General features: G+C 47.1%; 1 protein-coding gene across 10 annotated transcripts in view; it reads right to left on the reverse strand.

Annotated features, from left to right (window-relative positions):
• CTBP2 (C-terminal binding protein 2) overlaps positions 1-13,473 on the reverse strand; it is a 164,047-nt gene that overhangs the window by 47,771 nt on the left and 102,803 nt on the right. For all 10 annotated transcript variants that reach the window (XM_004438882.3, XM_087432827.1, XM_087432821.1 and 7 more), the window contains one exon: positions 5,585-5,744. In XM_004438882.3, coding sequence (XP_004438939.1) covers positions 5,585-5,642 — 58 coding nt within the window. In that variant the 5' untranslated portion in view covers positions 5,643-5,744. The remainder of the gene's footprint in view (positions 1-5,584; positions 5,745-13,473) is intronic.

Below are 13,473 nucleotides of genomic sequence, written 5' to 3' on the forward strand. Positions count from 1 at the left end.
AAGGGGCAGTGACCAAGATGAAATGCGCCAAGAGCAAAGCAGCCTGAAAGACAGGCCAGGCGCTCCAGGGGACACTCAGGAGGTTTGATCCCAAACACGGACAGAGACAGGGTGCACCAACCAGAAGGGAGAGCAGGATCCACTGTGGTGGGGCGAGAGCGAGAGCAGCAGCCACAAAACAAAACCAAGACAGCGATGAACACACACACCCCGGTCACTGACTCTACACGTGCCACACTGCCACCCCCAAGTGGAAACTTAGTGGCTTTAACACGCTGCTTTTAGCAGTGTGGTGAGTTTTAAGAAATCTGCCAAGTACAGACAGAGCCGATCGCGAATCGACAAGTGCAAAGAGAAGCTGAAGTCTGCATTCTACAGATGAGTAATAGGGAATTAATAAGACATTTAACCTGATTCTCATCTGCAGAAAGTGAGGGCTTGCCTGGGTGTGGGGGATTCTACCAACCCAATCCCTAGACGGCAGTGGGCAGCCCGGGGAGTGGTGGGCTAATGCTCTGAACTTATCTTAAAACCATGACCAGATTAAGACAAAATATAGATTTTTATCCCCTGCAAATAACTTCTGTGAAGCTTCAACTTGACCATTCTCTTTCTTAGCCGGTCCTTTACGTGAGCACATTGTTTCATTGTATTCATTTATACTACAGAGTTTTAAGTCATGTCTAGTTGACTACTGTATATTTACATAGCTAATGTAATTATTGCTAATCACATAATTACTGGAAATGTGCATGATCGCCTGATCCAAACATATAATTATAATGTATAGCAACATTATGAATCCCATTTTTAAAATCCACATTTTGGGGCTATTTAAAGATATTTATTAGAAATGACTGGGGTTACCTATACTTGGCCAGCTTCAACACGGTTTCTTTAGAAAGTGCTCCAGTGCTTTAAATAACACAAGTAGTGATTTTATAATGCATTTTAAGACAGGTAAAACAAAACAGCATATAAATAAAAGACAAAATCATTTGGGCCCGAGTCTGCAGACTATGATCTTCTCATGGGGAAAGAAAGGCCCATCCTTCCGCTCTGTTGGCTCCGATGGGTGTGAGCCAGGCAGTGAAGAACCCCCAACCTCCCTGCAGGGGGCGCTCAGCTGGCCTGGACGCCTGCCCCACTTCAGCCACCTCGGTGACCTGGAAGCTCTTAGACCTCTTTGCTTCTTGAATATTCTAGGACCACACATGACCTTTCCCGAGGGACTGTCCCACTGAAAGGTGCTTTCACAATGACAAACTCATCTCGTTCAGAAGACCAGGACAACACCGGGGAAAAAGTTTTCTCCCACCTCATCCATGCTGCCTTTCCTCTCTGACTTTTCTTTTTCTGCTCAGTGACAAAGCTGATGTAGAAAAAGATTCTCAGAATTTATTACTATCTATGTGCTTAAAAGATCAACCACTTGGTCTCTATTTTCCCCACGTCCATCCAACCAGCCCATCTTTCTCACCTCCTTTTATTCTCCGGGCTCATGAGAACATCCCACAAGTAAGGAATCTTGAATACAATTGTTTATTTAAAAGGAGGTTCCTAGGGCCGGCCCCGTGGCTTAGCGGTTAGGTGAACGCACTCCGCTGCTGGCGGCCCTGGTTCGGATCCCGGGCGCGAACCGACGCGCTGATTCTCCGGCCATGCTGAGGCCGTGTCCCACATACAGCAACTAGAAGGATGTTCAGCTATGACATACAACTATCTACTAGACCTTTGGGGTAAAAAAAAATAAATAAATAAAATTTAAAAGGAGGTTCCTATCATTTCTTTTTTTTCTGCAGAGGAAAGGTCTTCTCCTGAGTTACATTATGAAGGGGACTTAGCTCGGCTGATAAAATCCCCAGGACCATTTTTCCAAGTGTCTAAGATATTTGAACAAAACGAAGTAAAATGAAATATCTACTCTTTTCAAATTACCTTCTCAATAGCCATAGGAAAGGATGGTGTTTATTGACTTCTATTATTACCCACAGTAAGATGTTCTAACAAAAGTCATCAGCAAAGCCATTGTGGAATATTACAGTTCCACAAACCCAGGGCTCTGGAAAGTGCTTTTCTGGGTTACTTTTGCAACGCTGAGTGATAGCAAGCTCTCTTCTCTGACCAACAAATATTTGGGGCAAATCAAACCAGCACTTCCATGACGCAGTAACATATAAAACTCTCTGATGGGTGCAATTCACAAATGCAATATGTCAATTATGCCAGTAAACTAAACGGAGGGAAAAAACCAAGACCTAAATTATACATCAAAAAGAGGAGACTGCAATCTAGTTCTGACGAGTCTCTGTTAGCAGACCCTGCTCCGTAATAATTCTTACACAAGAGCACTCTAGGATTGTTTGATATTAGGCATCAAGAAAGAACAGAGAACAAATTATAAATATCAACACAGAAGGGCTGCTTTAAAAAAAAATTTAAAATCTGGCTTTTAAGTCAGCTTGAAAGACCATTATTTCAACCAATTTGGATGGAGTCTGAAAGACTTTGGCTGATGAGAAGCAAAGCTATATACTCCGTACTGTGCTTAAATCTCAAGCAGAAACATCCCCTTGGGGGGCGAAGGTGCAGCCCGAGTCAGGATCTGGGCATACAAGGAGATGATGAAGCTCCATTCCATGTTCCCTTGGTTTCAACTTGGAGGGCACAGAGGGGAGAGCAGCTAGGAGCGAGTCACAAGGGCACTGGGGCTCAGGAGGAGTAAGCCCTGAAGGCTGGTGTGGAAGATGTCAAGGAGGAAGGGACTGAAAAGGCCTTGGAAGGCAGGTAGGGGGGATTCTGGGAGCAGTAACTGTGCAGGGATCATTCCACCACTGGCTCAGTTGGAGCACAAGGGTTCCTTCAAGAGAGGGAGAGGGAGAAAGTGGGACCCTGGAGCGTGTCAGAAGGCTTGTCTGGGACGGGATTCCACAGCTGGGGTTTGCACTGAGGCTGTGCAGCAGGCCAGAGGGAAGAATTGGAAGGAATCTGTGTTCCCAGAGACCAAGGGCAAGAAGAAAAAGTTCCGACAAGCCCAGAGTGGCTATAGCAGGGCAGGGCAGCTCCACACTTTTAATCATAAAACCAAAAACAATGAGCGATACAGGAGGTCCTTGGGGTAGGGTACAGGCGGTGGGAAGGAGAGAATAGTTTGCTGGGCTCTCTGGATTTCCAAGTAGAACATTCGAGAGCAGTTAGTTCAGGTTTACAGAACGGAGACTGGTGAGAATCCAAAGCCAGGGATGTAGATGTGCGAGGCCTTCAGGAGGAAGAAATGATCAGCTCCACAGAGCTGATGTGAGGGAAAGCCCAAATATAGAACAGCAGACTGCCTGAGCTCCTGGGTGCAAATCACCGCCAGCTCCCGGCCTCGCTGGTAGCACCCGGGTACTGGTCACCACCTGTCCTGACCTACAGAATGTGCTAAAGGAGCTTATAAATATGAGGAACACCAATGGAGCACCTTGGAACAGCTGTTATTCTAACAGGACACCAAATGAATATCTGGGATCACGGATTATAAGTTACACCTGAGTAACCTCGTTTCACGTGTCTATCTTGATAATGGCTATCGAGAAATTAAAATATATATCACTACAACTGTCTCAGGAACACCATTGATGGATAAAGATGATACATACTGAAGTTTCTGTTACACAGAAGGGGTGGGAGGTTGGTGAACCATGCTTGGGAGAGACAGTCTTAAAGAATCACCAGTGGTTTTGCCCTCACTGACAGCCCTGGAAGCAAAGAGGAAAGGCCACTGGCTCTTCAATCCCATTCTTATCTGTTGTGGTTCCTCTAGGTAAGTACTAGGGTTGGAGGGGTGGAATCAGCCTCATAGGCATTCATAGTACTAACATTGGAAAGTTGATCCACTAGGATTTTCTCAGTAACCTAAAATGAAGCACCTTTCCATTGGAGGTCAAAAGGAAATTTTAAAAATCTCCACAAAAATCAGCTGAACCCAGATTGTGGGACATTGTGCCAACCAACTGGCCTGGGCTCTTCAATGATGGCAATGCTTCTGAAAGTCAAGAAAGCCAGGGGATTATTTTAAACTAAGGAGACCAAAGAGACATGACAACTAACACAATGTGTGTCCCTTGATTGGTGTCTGCACAGGCAAACAAACCAGCTAAAAACCGATGTGTGGGGGAAATGTGAGTCTGCATTCTACGTTAGATAATACAGTAATGAGGTTCGAGTCCCTGGGGGTGATTATGGTGTTGTGGTTACATAGGAAAGGGTCCTAATTGGAGATACATGCCATAGGTACTTATGAGTAAACTGCTGCATGTATGACTGGCTTTCAGATGGGAAAGTTCACCCATCCATCTGTCCATACACACACACACACACACACACACACACGCCCGTGCACAGGTATATCTCTACCTATGTATCTTTAGAAAGAAAGCAAATGATAGCAAATGTTATCAGCTGGTAAATACAGTTGAAGGGAATACCAGTTGGTTGCACTATTCTATCAATCTTTCTATAGGTTTGAAAGATTTTAAATATCAAAAATAAAAATCCTTAAATCACAAACCCCTTACCCTGCATCAGAGCCCCGGACGCGGCAGCCAGTGTGCTCTTGCAGCTTGGTGCTCTCGTGGGGCATGCAGTCACACAGCAGAACACATCTTGGATGCCTCCACCCCATGTGGCTTGGGCCACATCTACTTAAAGGACAAACAATTCCATACGGACAGCTGTGGGATACATTTTCCTGTCCCCGAGTTAGCAGGCCAACCAGTGTGTGAGCACATGCAGGGGTCAGAGGGGGCTGCTGGGTCGACCCTCCCTGGCAGCTCCCTTCCATGACCTCTGACAAGCCCTGCAGAGAAGTTACCAGTCACCGCGCTGAGCTGAGCCCAGCCTGGCAGCACGGAGGGCCAGCAGCTCAGACACTGCCTGGCAAGGAGCACTAACTCCAGGCCCAGGTCCACACGCTCTGGAGTTCTCACCACTCCCTAATTAGGAGAGGATGGTGCTTAATCAACATTTCAGAGTTTCATCCCCAGGTTTCCATTAGATTTTAATTATGTTTATTTTTCCTTTCATGAATAAACCACTTCCAGACATTTTCAAAGATACCAGTGATGTGAACACATCACAAGGGGCAACGCTGGGCTCGTCAGGAATATCTTGGAATTCATCGCTGTAAATATCTTAATTCGAAACAGATAAAGTCCGGAAACTTCAGGAAATAAAAAAAGATGGTCCCAATATACAGCGTCTTTCATATGCAAAATGATCTTAGGTATGTGGAAGAAATGGACCTCCGGGCCTCCTCCCCCACCCCAGCTTTCCTCCTAGACCCCACTCTAGCCAGGAGCCGGGCCTTGTTCCACATGAAGGTCAAGCCTACCGGCCATGGGCCAAGGACACTGACACAGGGTGCATGACGGGGAGAGGTGCTCGGGTCGGAGGGGCCTCTGGGTGGAGGGTGGGGCTGTGGAACACACAGTCTGACTAGGGAACCAGTACAGGTGAGCTGGTCCACAGGTGAGCGGGTCGAGGATTCGAGGGCGGGACTACGCGTCTTCGGTTAAAAACCGCCAATCACGCTGGCTCTTACCTTCACAAATTCTGTCCAATCGCTGTCGCTTGACTTTGTGCTTATCCACAAGGGCCATTCTTTATCGAACTTTGCAACTCTCTGATTCAAAAGGCAAAGCGGTCCTCTAAGAACTTAGGGGAACTCGCAGGAGTCTGCGGGCATTACGCCACTATGAACCCTGAAACAAGGAGAAAAGAATCCTTACTCTCTGGACACCCTGGGGGCACAGGACAACAGGTCATTCAGGACTTCGCTGCCACTTACTACAAGGGGACCTGCCCTCTGCGCCTGCTCTTCTCTCTCAAACCCTGGGCGATGGGGTTGCTCCAAGGGCATTGTACCAATCTCCTGCCTTCTGTCATGTAACAGGAAGCAAGCAACACGCACAAGACAACTGTCATTTGTGTCTGAAAGCTGTAAACGGCAGCATCTGGATCTCTTGCTTTTAACTTCAGGGCTGTAAACACCAATTACCGACCAACCCGAATTGTAACAATTCGTACTCCAGTGCCAGAGACCAAGCGACAGCCAGTGGGGCCTGCCCTGTATCTCTGGGAACCACAGAGAGGCAGAGCCACATGGGGGCAGGCTCCCGGACCAATGCAGACCACCAAGGGAGCCGGTCCCAGTTGCACGTGCACTAAGGTGCAGCCGCCCAGCTGTGGCTACGTGACTCTCTCAAGGCCTTCCGCCTGGCGGTTCATAAAACTTTCCCAAACTGCCCTTCGAGGGTCAAGAGTCAGAGCCACTGCTCAGCACAACACAAGCCCCTCGCCCCACTGCACGAGAACGGGAGCAGGAATCCACGCACCACCTAACCAAGGCTTGCCCAGTGCCATCTTCCTGAGCCTTCCTTGCACCTGGAGGGAGCCACAGACAGCATGGGCCAGGGCAATGTCCAGGCCACTGCACTTCACCCTGGGCAGCAGCAACTGTGGCTACACCTGTCCGAGCGTGCCCATGGTATTCCAGGAAGAGGCAAGGCACATGAAGGAAGAGAACAGGAAGGGTCTCCCATTTGGGTTGGGGTATGTGGGACTCTCCAGAGGGAAACCCAAATGCCACCTGGGGAATGGGGAGCTGCTGCCCAGCTTGCTGGTGGAGGAAGTCTGGGCTGTTCTAGAAGGCTCTGACCCTCATTTCCTGCTCATCCAATGAACCAGTTGAGGCCACAAATCATTATCTGCAACCCCAATGTCCTAGTTTTTGACTCGCTGATGCAGTCTTATTTTCACAACACAATATACACACATACACACACACACAGAAAAAGTTGTTCTCAGTTATCCAGCAAATGGGGGCAATAGGAGACAAAAGTGAGGCTCCAGGGTTAATAATGAGGATTATTATGTATGGTCATCAATTATGCAAAACGCTGGGAGTTACTTTATCAAAGGTCAGACTGCAGGTCTGACTATGAAAAGGTAGGCGACTTCCTGGTAGTTAATGACTAATTTCCCAGCAATGAGGCTGAAAACGCACCCCAAAGATTTATGGCAATAATTATGCGATTTTTTTTATTTTAAAAAGAGCTAGGAAAAAGCACAATTTCTAATCACATAAATTAATTAATGTAACATCCAAGAGATACCAAACCCTTCCCAAACCTGGAATGACCATATCGGGCGAGGAGACGAAGGTCGTCTGAAGAAGCTGGGTCAGTGCGTGGAAGGTCCGGGGGGACGCAGATGTAGTGGACACATTTTTAAAATGCTGGCCTCACTTTTACTGGGCTTTATGCAAGGCAACCATGAAAGTGGAGAGGGGTTCCCCTAACTGGCAAGTTTGAGATGAGAGTAATAGAGGGGCCACGAGGCATCTGGACCCGAGCGTTTGTGCCAGTGAGAGACGCTCAGAGGCTGGCCCAGAGCTCGGCCGTTGCTTGGGTCCCGAGCTCTGACCATCAACTGCGGTCTGGCCCCTCCTCGACTCTGGAGAGAAGGCAGACCCCACGTTAGCCGAGGGGCGAGAGGATTAATTAGTTACTATTTGCGAAGTGCCTTGGAGATGAAAAATGACAGCAGCATCATCTGATCTCACACCCTCCTCCTCCAATTCCCAAGTGAGGAGTAATCATTCTTTTTGCTTTTCCTTTGAATTTTAATTTGTATAATTAGATGGCTTCCTGAAAAATTGATAAGTAGAATCTCGATTATACAATCAAAGGAGAGATCAGGCATCAGCTTACATAAACTGTCTGCGTCCTTTATTAAAAAAAAAAAAAGCAATGACTTCCGAGTCAGGCTTTTTTGCGGGGGCTGGGGGAGAGGTACTCTTTATGGCTGGTCCTTCTGTGGGGACCCTCCAGCTCTGGGGTCCCCTCCACTTCCGGCACCCACCCAGTTTCAGACCAGCCATGTTGACAGTGAACGCAGACTCGCAAGGCCACCAGGCCGAGTCTGCTCTGGACTTCACGGCTGTGACTGACCACTGATTCCTGTAGCCTCAATCCCTTCTCCCCAAGATCTCTTTTGAAGCAAGCATGTATGAAATGTGACATTTCCCTCCTTCGCCCTCCCAAGGAGCAAGCTATTTACAAGGACTTAATTAACATAACCCTCTTCCTCACAGAGGGGCAGGCCCCCCTCAGAGCTGAGCTGTGAGCAGCGGTCTCCAGTTAGTGTCCACACGACTAATGCCAGCACCTCATCATCCACACTGGCGCTGGGCTCCACTGGTGGTGCCTGCTATGAAAGCGAACCTCTGCCTTTACTTTATAGCAGGCTCCACTCATAAAGCATGAATTTTTTTGCCACTGAAGTTATCACCACTATCACCAGTCGACACCATCTAGTCGATGTTTAACAACAAACACATAAATGTACACATAGAGAAGAAAAACAAGGAGGGGGATGTGTTCCCCTGTCCCACTTTTGCTAAAACTGTCAAAGTTCAAACCATGGTGGTGGTGTTGTGGGTGGGAAGAGAGTTCTAGAACCCACTTGTAGAATGACCTTGGACAAGCTGTTCCAGAGGCAGGCTCTTGTTTGTAGAATGGGGATTATGTTACTGATGTTCCAAAGTGGCTGTGAGGATCAGATGAGAACACCCATGAAAACATCTGGTGCCAAGCAGCAGGCCTCCGAGAACTGCCCATACGCCCTGGACTATCACTGCCCTGGCTCAGGCTGGGAGGTCAGCCTCAGCAAAACTCAAGAAAGGTCAAAAGTCAGGTATTTTCATAAGTAGGAACAGCCTACCAATGCCAAACCTTACAAGAAAAGACACCGCCTTCTCCCCAAAAAGAGAGATACTGAAATCACAGGACAAACCACAGAAAGGTCTTCCTAATGTTTTACTAGCTTGAGAAGAGACGAGGGCTGCAAGTTTGGTGTCAGGGGCTTCAACTGACTGCAGAAGGGGAAAGCTGCCACTTGGAGATTCCCGGGTACCACTAGAAAGAAGCTACAGGTGTGGAAGGTGTGTTCCATGTGCGTTTCTAAGAGAAACATGAGATTGGAAAAACATGAGATTGGAAAAAAAAAGGGAACAAAAAGGAGGAAGAACACCTCATTTACAACCACTCGCTTGGATATCAAACACAAAACAGAAACACTGAAGAGCCAAGGCAAGAAAAACAGGAGGTTCCCCCCATCTCTCAGGGTCTAAACCCCTGGCAGATTAACTTCACTAAATGACGATCAGCAGCCCCGCCTGCCAGGACCAAACCACTGTAGTGTGCAGAAACCCAGTAATCAGTAATTTACGTTCTTAAACTCTCAAATAAGTCTCTAAGATGCCCTCAGTTTCTTTATTCTAGTTCCTAGACTTTATAAAGATCAGGCAGACGAAGGAATGTACACAAAGTGATGTCTTCAATGATGTCTTTCAAAATGAAAATTCTTCTAAAACCAGTTAAACATGATGACTGCCTTCAATTCTTTTAAGGAAATCTACTTAAACATTGTGATAATAAAGAGAGACCAAGTTTTGCAATACGGTAATGAATTAATATTACTGTAGTTAAGCAAGTCCTGCCGGAGTTCTCTGACTGAACCCCTGGAGGCCTCAGAATGCATTTCATTGTTAAACCTGCAAGGTGGTTAGGTTTTACATTGGAGAGGTTGAGATGATCCAACGCAAGTAAAAAGGCCCCTGCACCCCGGGCAGCACTGGTGCACAATATCTCACGCCTTTCCGAGCCTGGGATGCCTAAGGGAACGAAATCACTCCTCAGGGCTCCTTCACCACAGCCTACAAGGCTCTCTTGATGTGTCAACAGGCTCATTTACCAACCTGTGAGTGACCCAGCAGGGCAGCACCCATCCAGGCTAAGTAAGGCAACACAGAGCACCTGTAGCACAGGCTCCTGCAGGTGGGGTGCCACCCAGCATACCTGCAGAGTCAGCCCATTTACAGTGCCTTGAAAACGCTGGCCCACCAATGATGACTGCCCAGAAAACCCTCTCTGGCTCTTCATCTAATCCCAAATAAAGCCCCGGGTCTTCAGGCTATCCCAAAGAACCTCTTCCCAAATCTTCAGAAGCCAAACGTGAACAACACGTTCCTTTCTTAGGAAGATAGCTAGGTAGAACCCTCTGAACAGGTGATCTAGGTTTTGTTTTGTAAAATATATCTGAAGAACCAATTAAAATCCAGCTCTAATAAATGTTCTACAGTGGCCAGGGATCAGTGGGAGAAACCCTGGCTCAGCTTTTAGTTAAACGGTTGACGTAATACCACAATTAACAAAATTATGAAAATTCGATTTTAAGAAATGAAGCTTTTGGGGAAGATCGACTGTGGGAAATGAGCTTACTGAAGTCAATTTTGTCTATGTCCCAGCTACTATTGCTCGCTGATTATTTACTCAATAGCTTTTGGTAAATCTAGTTTTTCTATTTTTGGAAAGATCAAACACAAGGTTCAGACACCAAGTAGCACAAAAGGTGTACAGGAAAGTCTCCCACTCTCACAGCCCCCACATGCTCCAGGGGTAACCAGCAGGACCCTTCAACATACACTGAAGATTCACTCTGGTCCTGAAGCCAGATCTGTCCACTGTTTGGCAAGACGAGGGAGCAGAGCTGCTCATCTTTCCCCAGGAAATGCCCAGCAGCCCAACCACAGGGTGACAAGGTCACTCCCTGGTCACAGGCCCTCAATCTATTCCAGGGGCCCCACCCTCTGATCCCCTGGGGCTGATGCAACACGGGCAGGCTTCCTGGACAGAAGTGCAGAGACAGCTCAAGTGTGGCTAGCCCGGGTGCACCACCCTTTTCCAGCACCTAGGGGCCAGGCGTGCTTCAGAATTCAGATGCATTTTATTTTAAAAAGGCAATACGGTGCTTACACCATTATGATGGATCCCCTAACAACCATTACAATTTCTGCTCCAGGACAGAAGAGCATGCTCACCCAGCTGGATTAACATACAGAATATAAAAAATATCCTCTCAACAACTCAGGCCAGGTCAAAATCTGCCACCAAATGGTTACAAAAGAATTCAAGTTTTCAGAGCTTTTTACAATTTGGATGTGAGGCAAAGGAATTGTGTACCTGTGGTTTTATTCTTTCTATCTAACTCTCACCAAAATATTCTTTGGGGCTTTGAAGGAGATAAAGAAATGAAAAGTGAAGTTCATATAATGTATCTACATAGAGCTTGTAATGTCGCAGAAACACAGAAAGCAAGTCTTTTAGCCCGCGGGCTCCCGGTGCTGAAGGGAGCGTCCTGTGGAGTCTGTAGGAGCGTCCTGTGAGGTCAGAGGCTGCCTGCCACGAGGAGGGAGCAGATGTGAAAACCACGCTGCTTGCTGCTTCCGCTGAGACCATCTCTCCTTGGCCAACAATGCTGAATGAATGGTCTTGCTTGGTTTATGGTAGTTAGCACATGAAAATACATTTCCTGGTGTTAAATGCAAAACTCAAGAATTCTAAATATTTTCACTTGCTAAAAGCTATAGTCAAGAACAGAGGACTTGAGCAGAAACAATTCACGATCTTCTAATTGGTTGTTTTACTTGTGTCATAATGAAAATTAAGTGTTGGTCTTCCCATGCTGAAGAGGAGACACTCCTGTGTTAAGAATATTCACACATTTTTAAAGCGCTTGACTTACAAATATGCTTTAAAAATATATTCATTTTAATAAAGTATTTTTTAAAAATAAAAGCAAACGAAATGAAAAAATAAAAGCAAATAAGCAAACTTTCAAATTAAGAGGTGTAAAACAACATTTTATTCCCATTATGTTGAGACTGAGGAATCACAGAAACAGAGATTAATTTTTCCTTTCCCAATTTTCTGACTCTTTCCTCCTCTGGCATGACAATTTTGATCTGTAGCCGACACATTTGGTTGAACAGGGTGAAGGGATTAGCAACCTCAAGTTCAACGTGGACAGAGGAAGTGCTATCCTGACCAGACAACTCATCTTTGGTGACACATTGAGTACAAGAAATTACTGTAGAATGTTTATATCTCAGCAGGTAAAAGTGAACACCATACAGAGGAAGTATCCAGAACCTCGGAAAGTTCTCACGAAATGCCTGCAGAGGGGCCTCGGCCACGGTGAGGCTTTTGGGGTGGCCACTCAGTGCCCCAAACGTCCCCCGAGGGTGGCGCCTGCAGCCCGGGATATGACTATGCACCATGTGCATTTGCTGTGGTCCAGTGCGGATAACTGATGGCCTCCAAGGGCTGGGACCTGGGGGTCAACCAAGGCAGGAGCCACCATGAGACAGTCATCTGGAAGTTATACGCTTAACTTGTGCTAAACTTTTAAAATAGTCTAAGGAATAGGGTAGGGTGGGGAGTAGAGAAGATTTAACATATTCAAGACAGCTTTGCATTATGTAGCTTTTTCGAATATACATGAATTGCACTTGTATTTAAATGTCTAATAGACATTACAGGAACTAGTTGGTTATCAAACCACAATGATGAGATCTTAAATTTTTAAACATCTTAATGTTAGATTTTGAAGACGTCTGCCTCTTGATTTCTTGCCACTAGGAGGCCCTGACTCCTCGACTGCCTTCTTGGAGTGTCCACCTTCCTGGGGGACACAACTGCTTTGCTGCCCTTGTGAGATTCCAGCCCATTTGCCTCTTGACACCGTGTGGTCCAGAATCCACGTGTAAGGGTGTGCTCTCTGCAGTCGCGGCTCACACAAAATGCCAGCAGAAACCACCTGTGCGGGGCCAACCTCCTCTCCTTCCAGCCCTTCCCTGCACAGGCCCACCCAGAGGAGGCCTGGCGCCCAGCGACGGGGCCCTTCGGCCGGCAGAGGGCACTACACGCCCTGCACGGCCTTCCCAAGGCAGCAGAGACCTGAGCTGCTTTGCCGAGAGTCGCCTTGCTCATTTCAATTCCAACTTGGACTGGACAAGAACCTGGAGAAAATGAGACCAGATAACTCCAGAAGGAGAGGTCTGAGATGGTTTCAGGACGACACACTGCATTTTCCCTCAAGCTCAGGACGCAAAAGGGACAGAAGATACCTCCAATCACCCTTAAAGCAACAGATGTTTAGATTTAGGAACATGACCGGCCAGGGCAGAGGAACACAGCAGCAGGCCCTGCTGTTGGCTGTAGCTCCTGGGCTGGCAGCTGAGGTTCAGGCCCTGGAAAGGCAGGTCCTGGAACAGGGCGGCCCCCTGCCCTGGGCTTGGGGCCTTGGATCCAGGAAGAGCCCTGGGCCACCCTGAAGGATGATTTTCCATTATGCCCCTAATTCTTGTTTAAAGATACATCAACGAGGAATGAGCCACAGGGATGAAAGATGAAAACAACTTGGCAGAGACGTCATTTACAAGAAGAGGAAAAAACTGAGATGGGACTGGGCAAAGGCCTGTCAGGGTTTCCATTACAAACCCCAGCTTCTGGGGCACCACACACACCTGATTGATTGGTGATTGCTCAATCCTCCTCAACCCCCAGGGTTCCATTTGTTGTGAAACAT

This window comes from Ceratotherium simum, chromosome 6 (assembly GCF_057802395.1).
Source record: "Ceratotherium simum simum isolate JZ-2026a chromosome 6, ASM5780239v1, whole genome shotgun sequence".
In the NCBI taxonomy this organism is placed as follows: domain Eukaryota; kingdom Metazoa; phylum Chordata; class Mammalia; order Perissodactyla; family Rhinocerotidae; genus Ceratotherium; species Ceratotherium simum.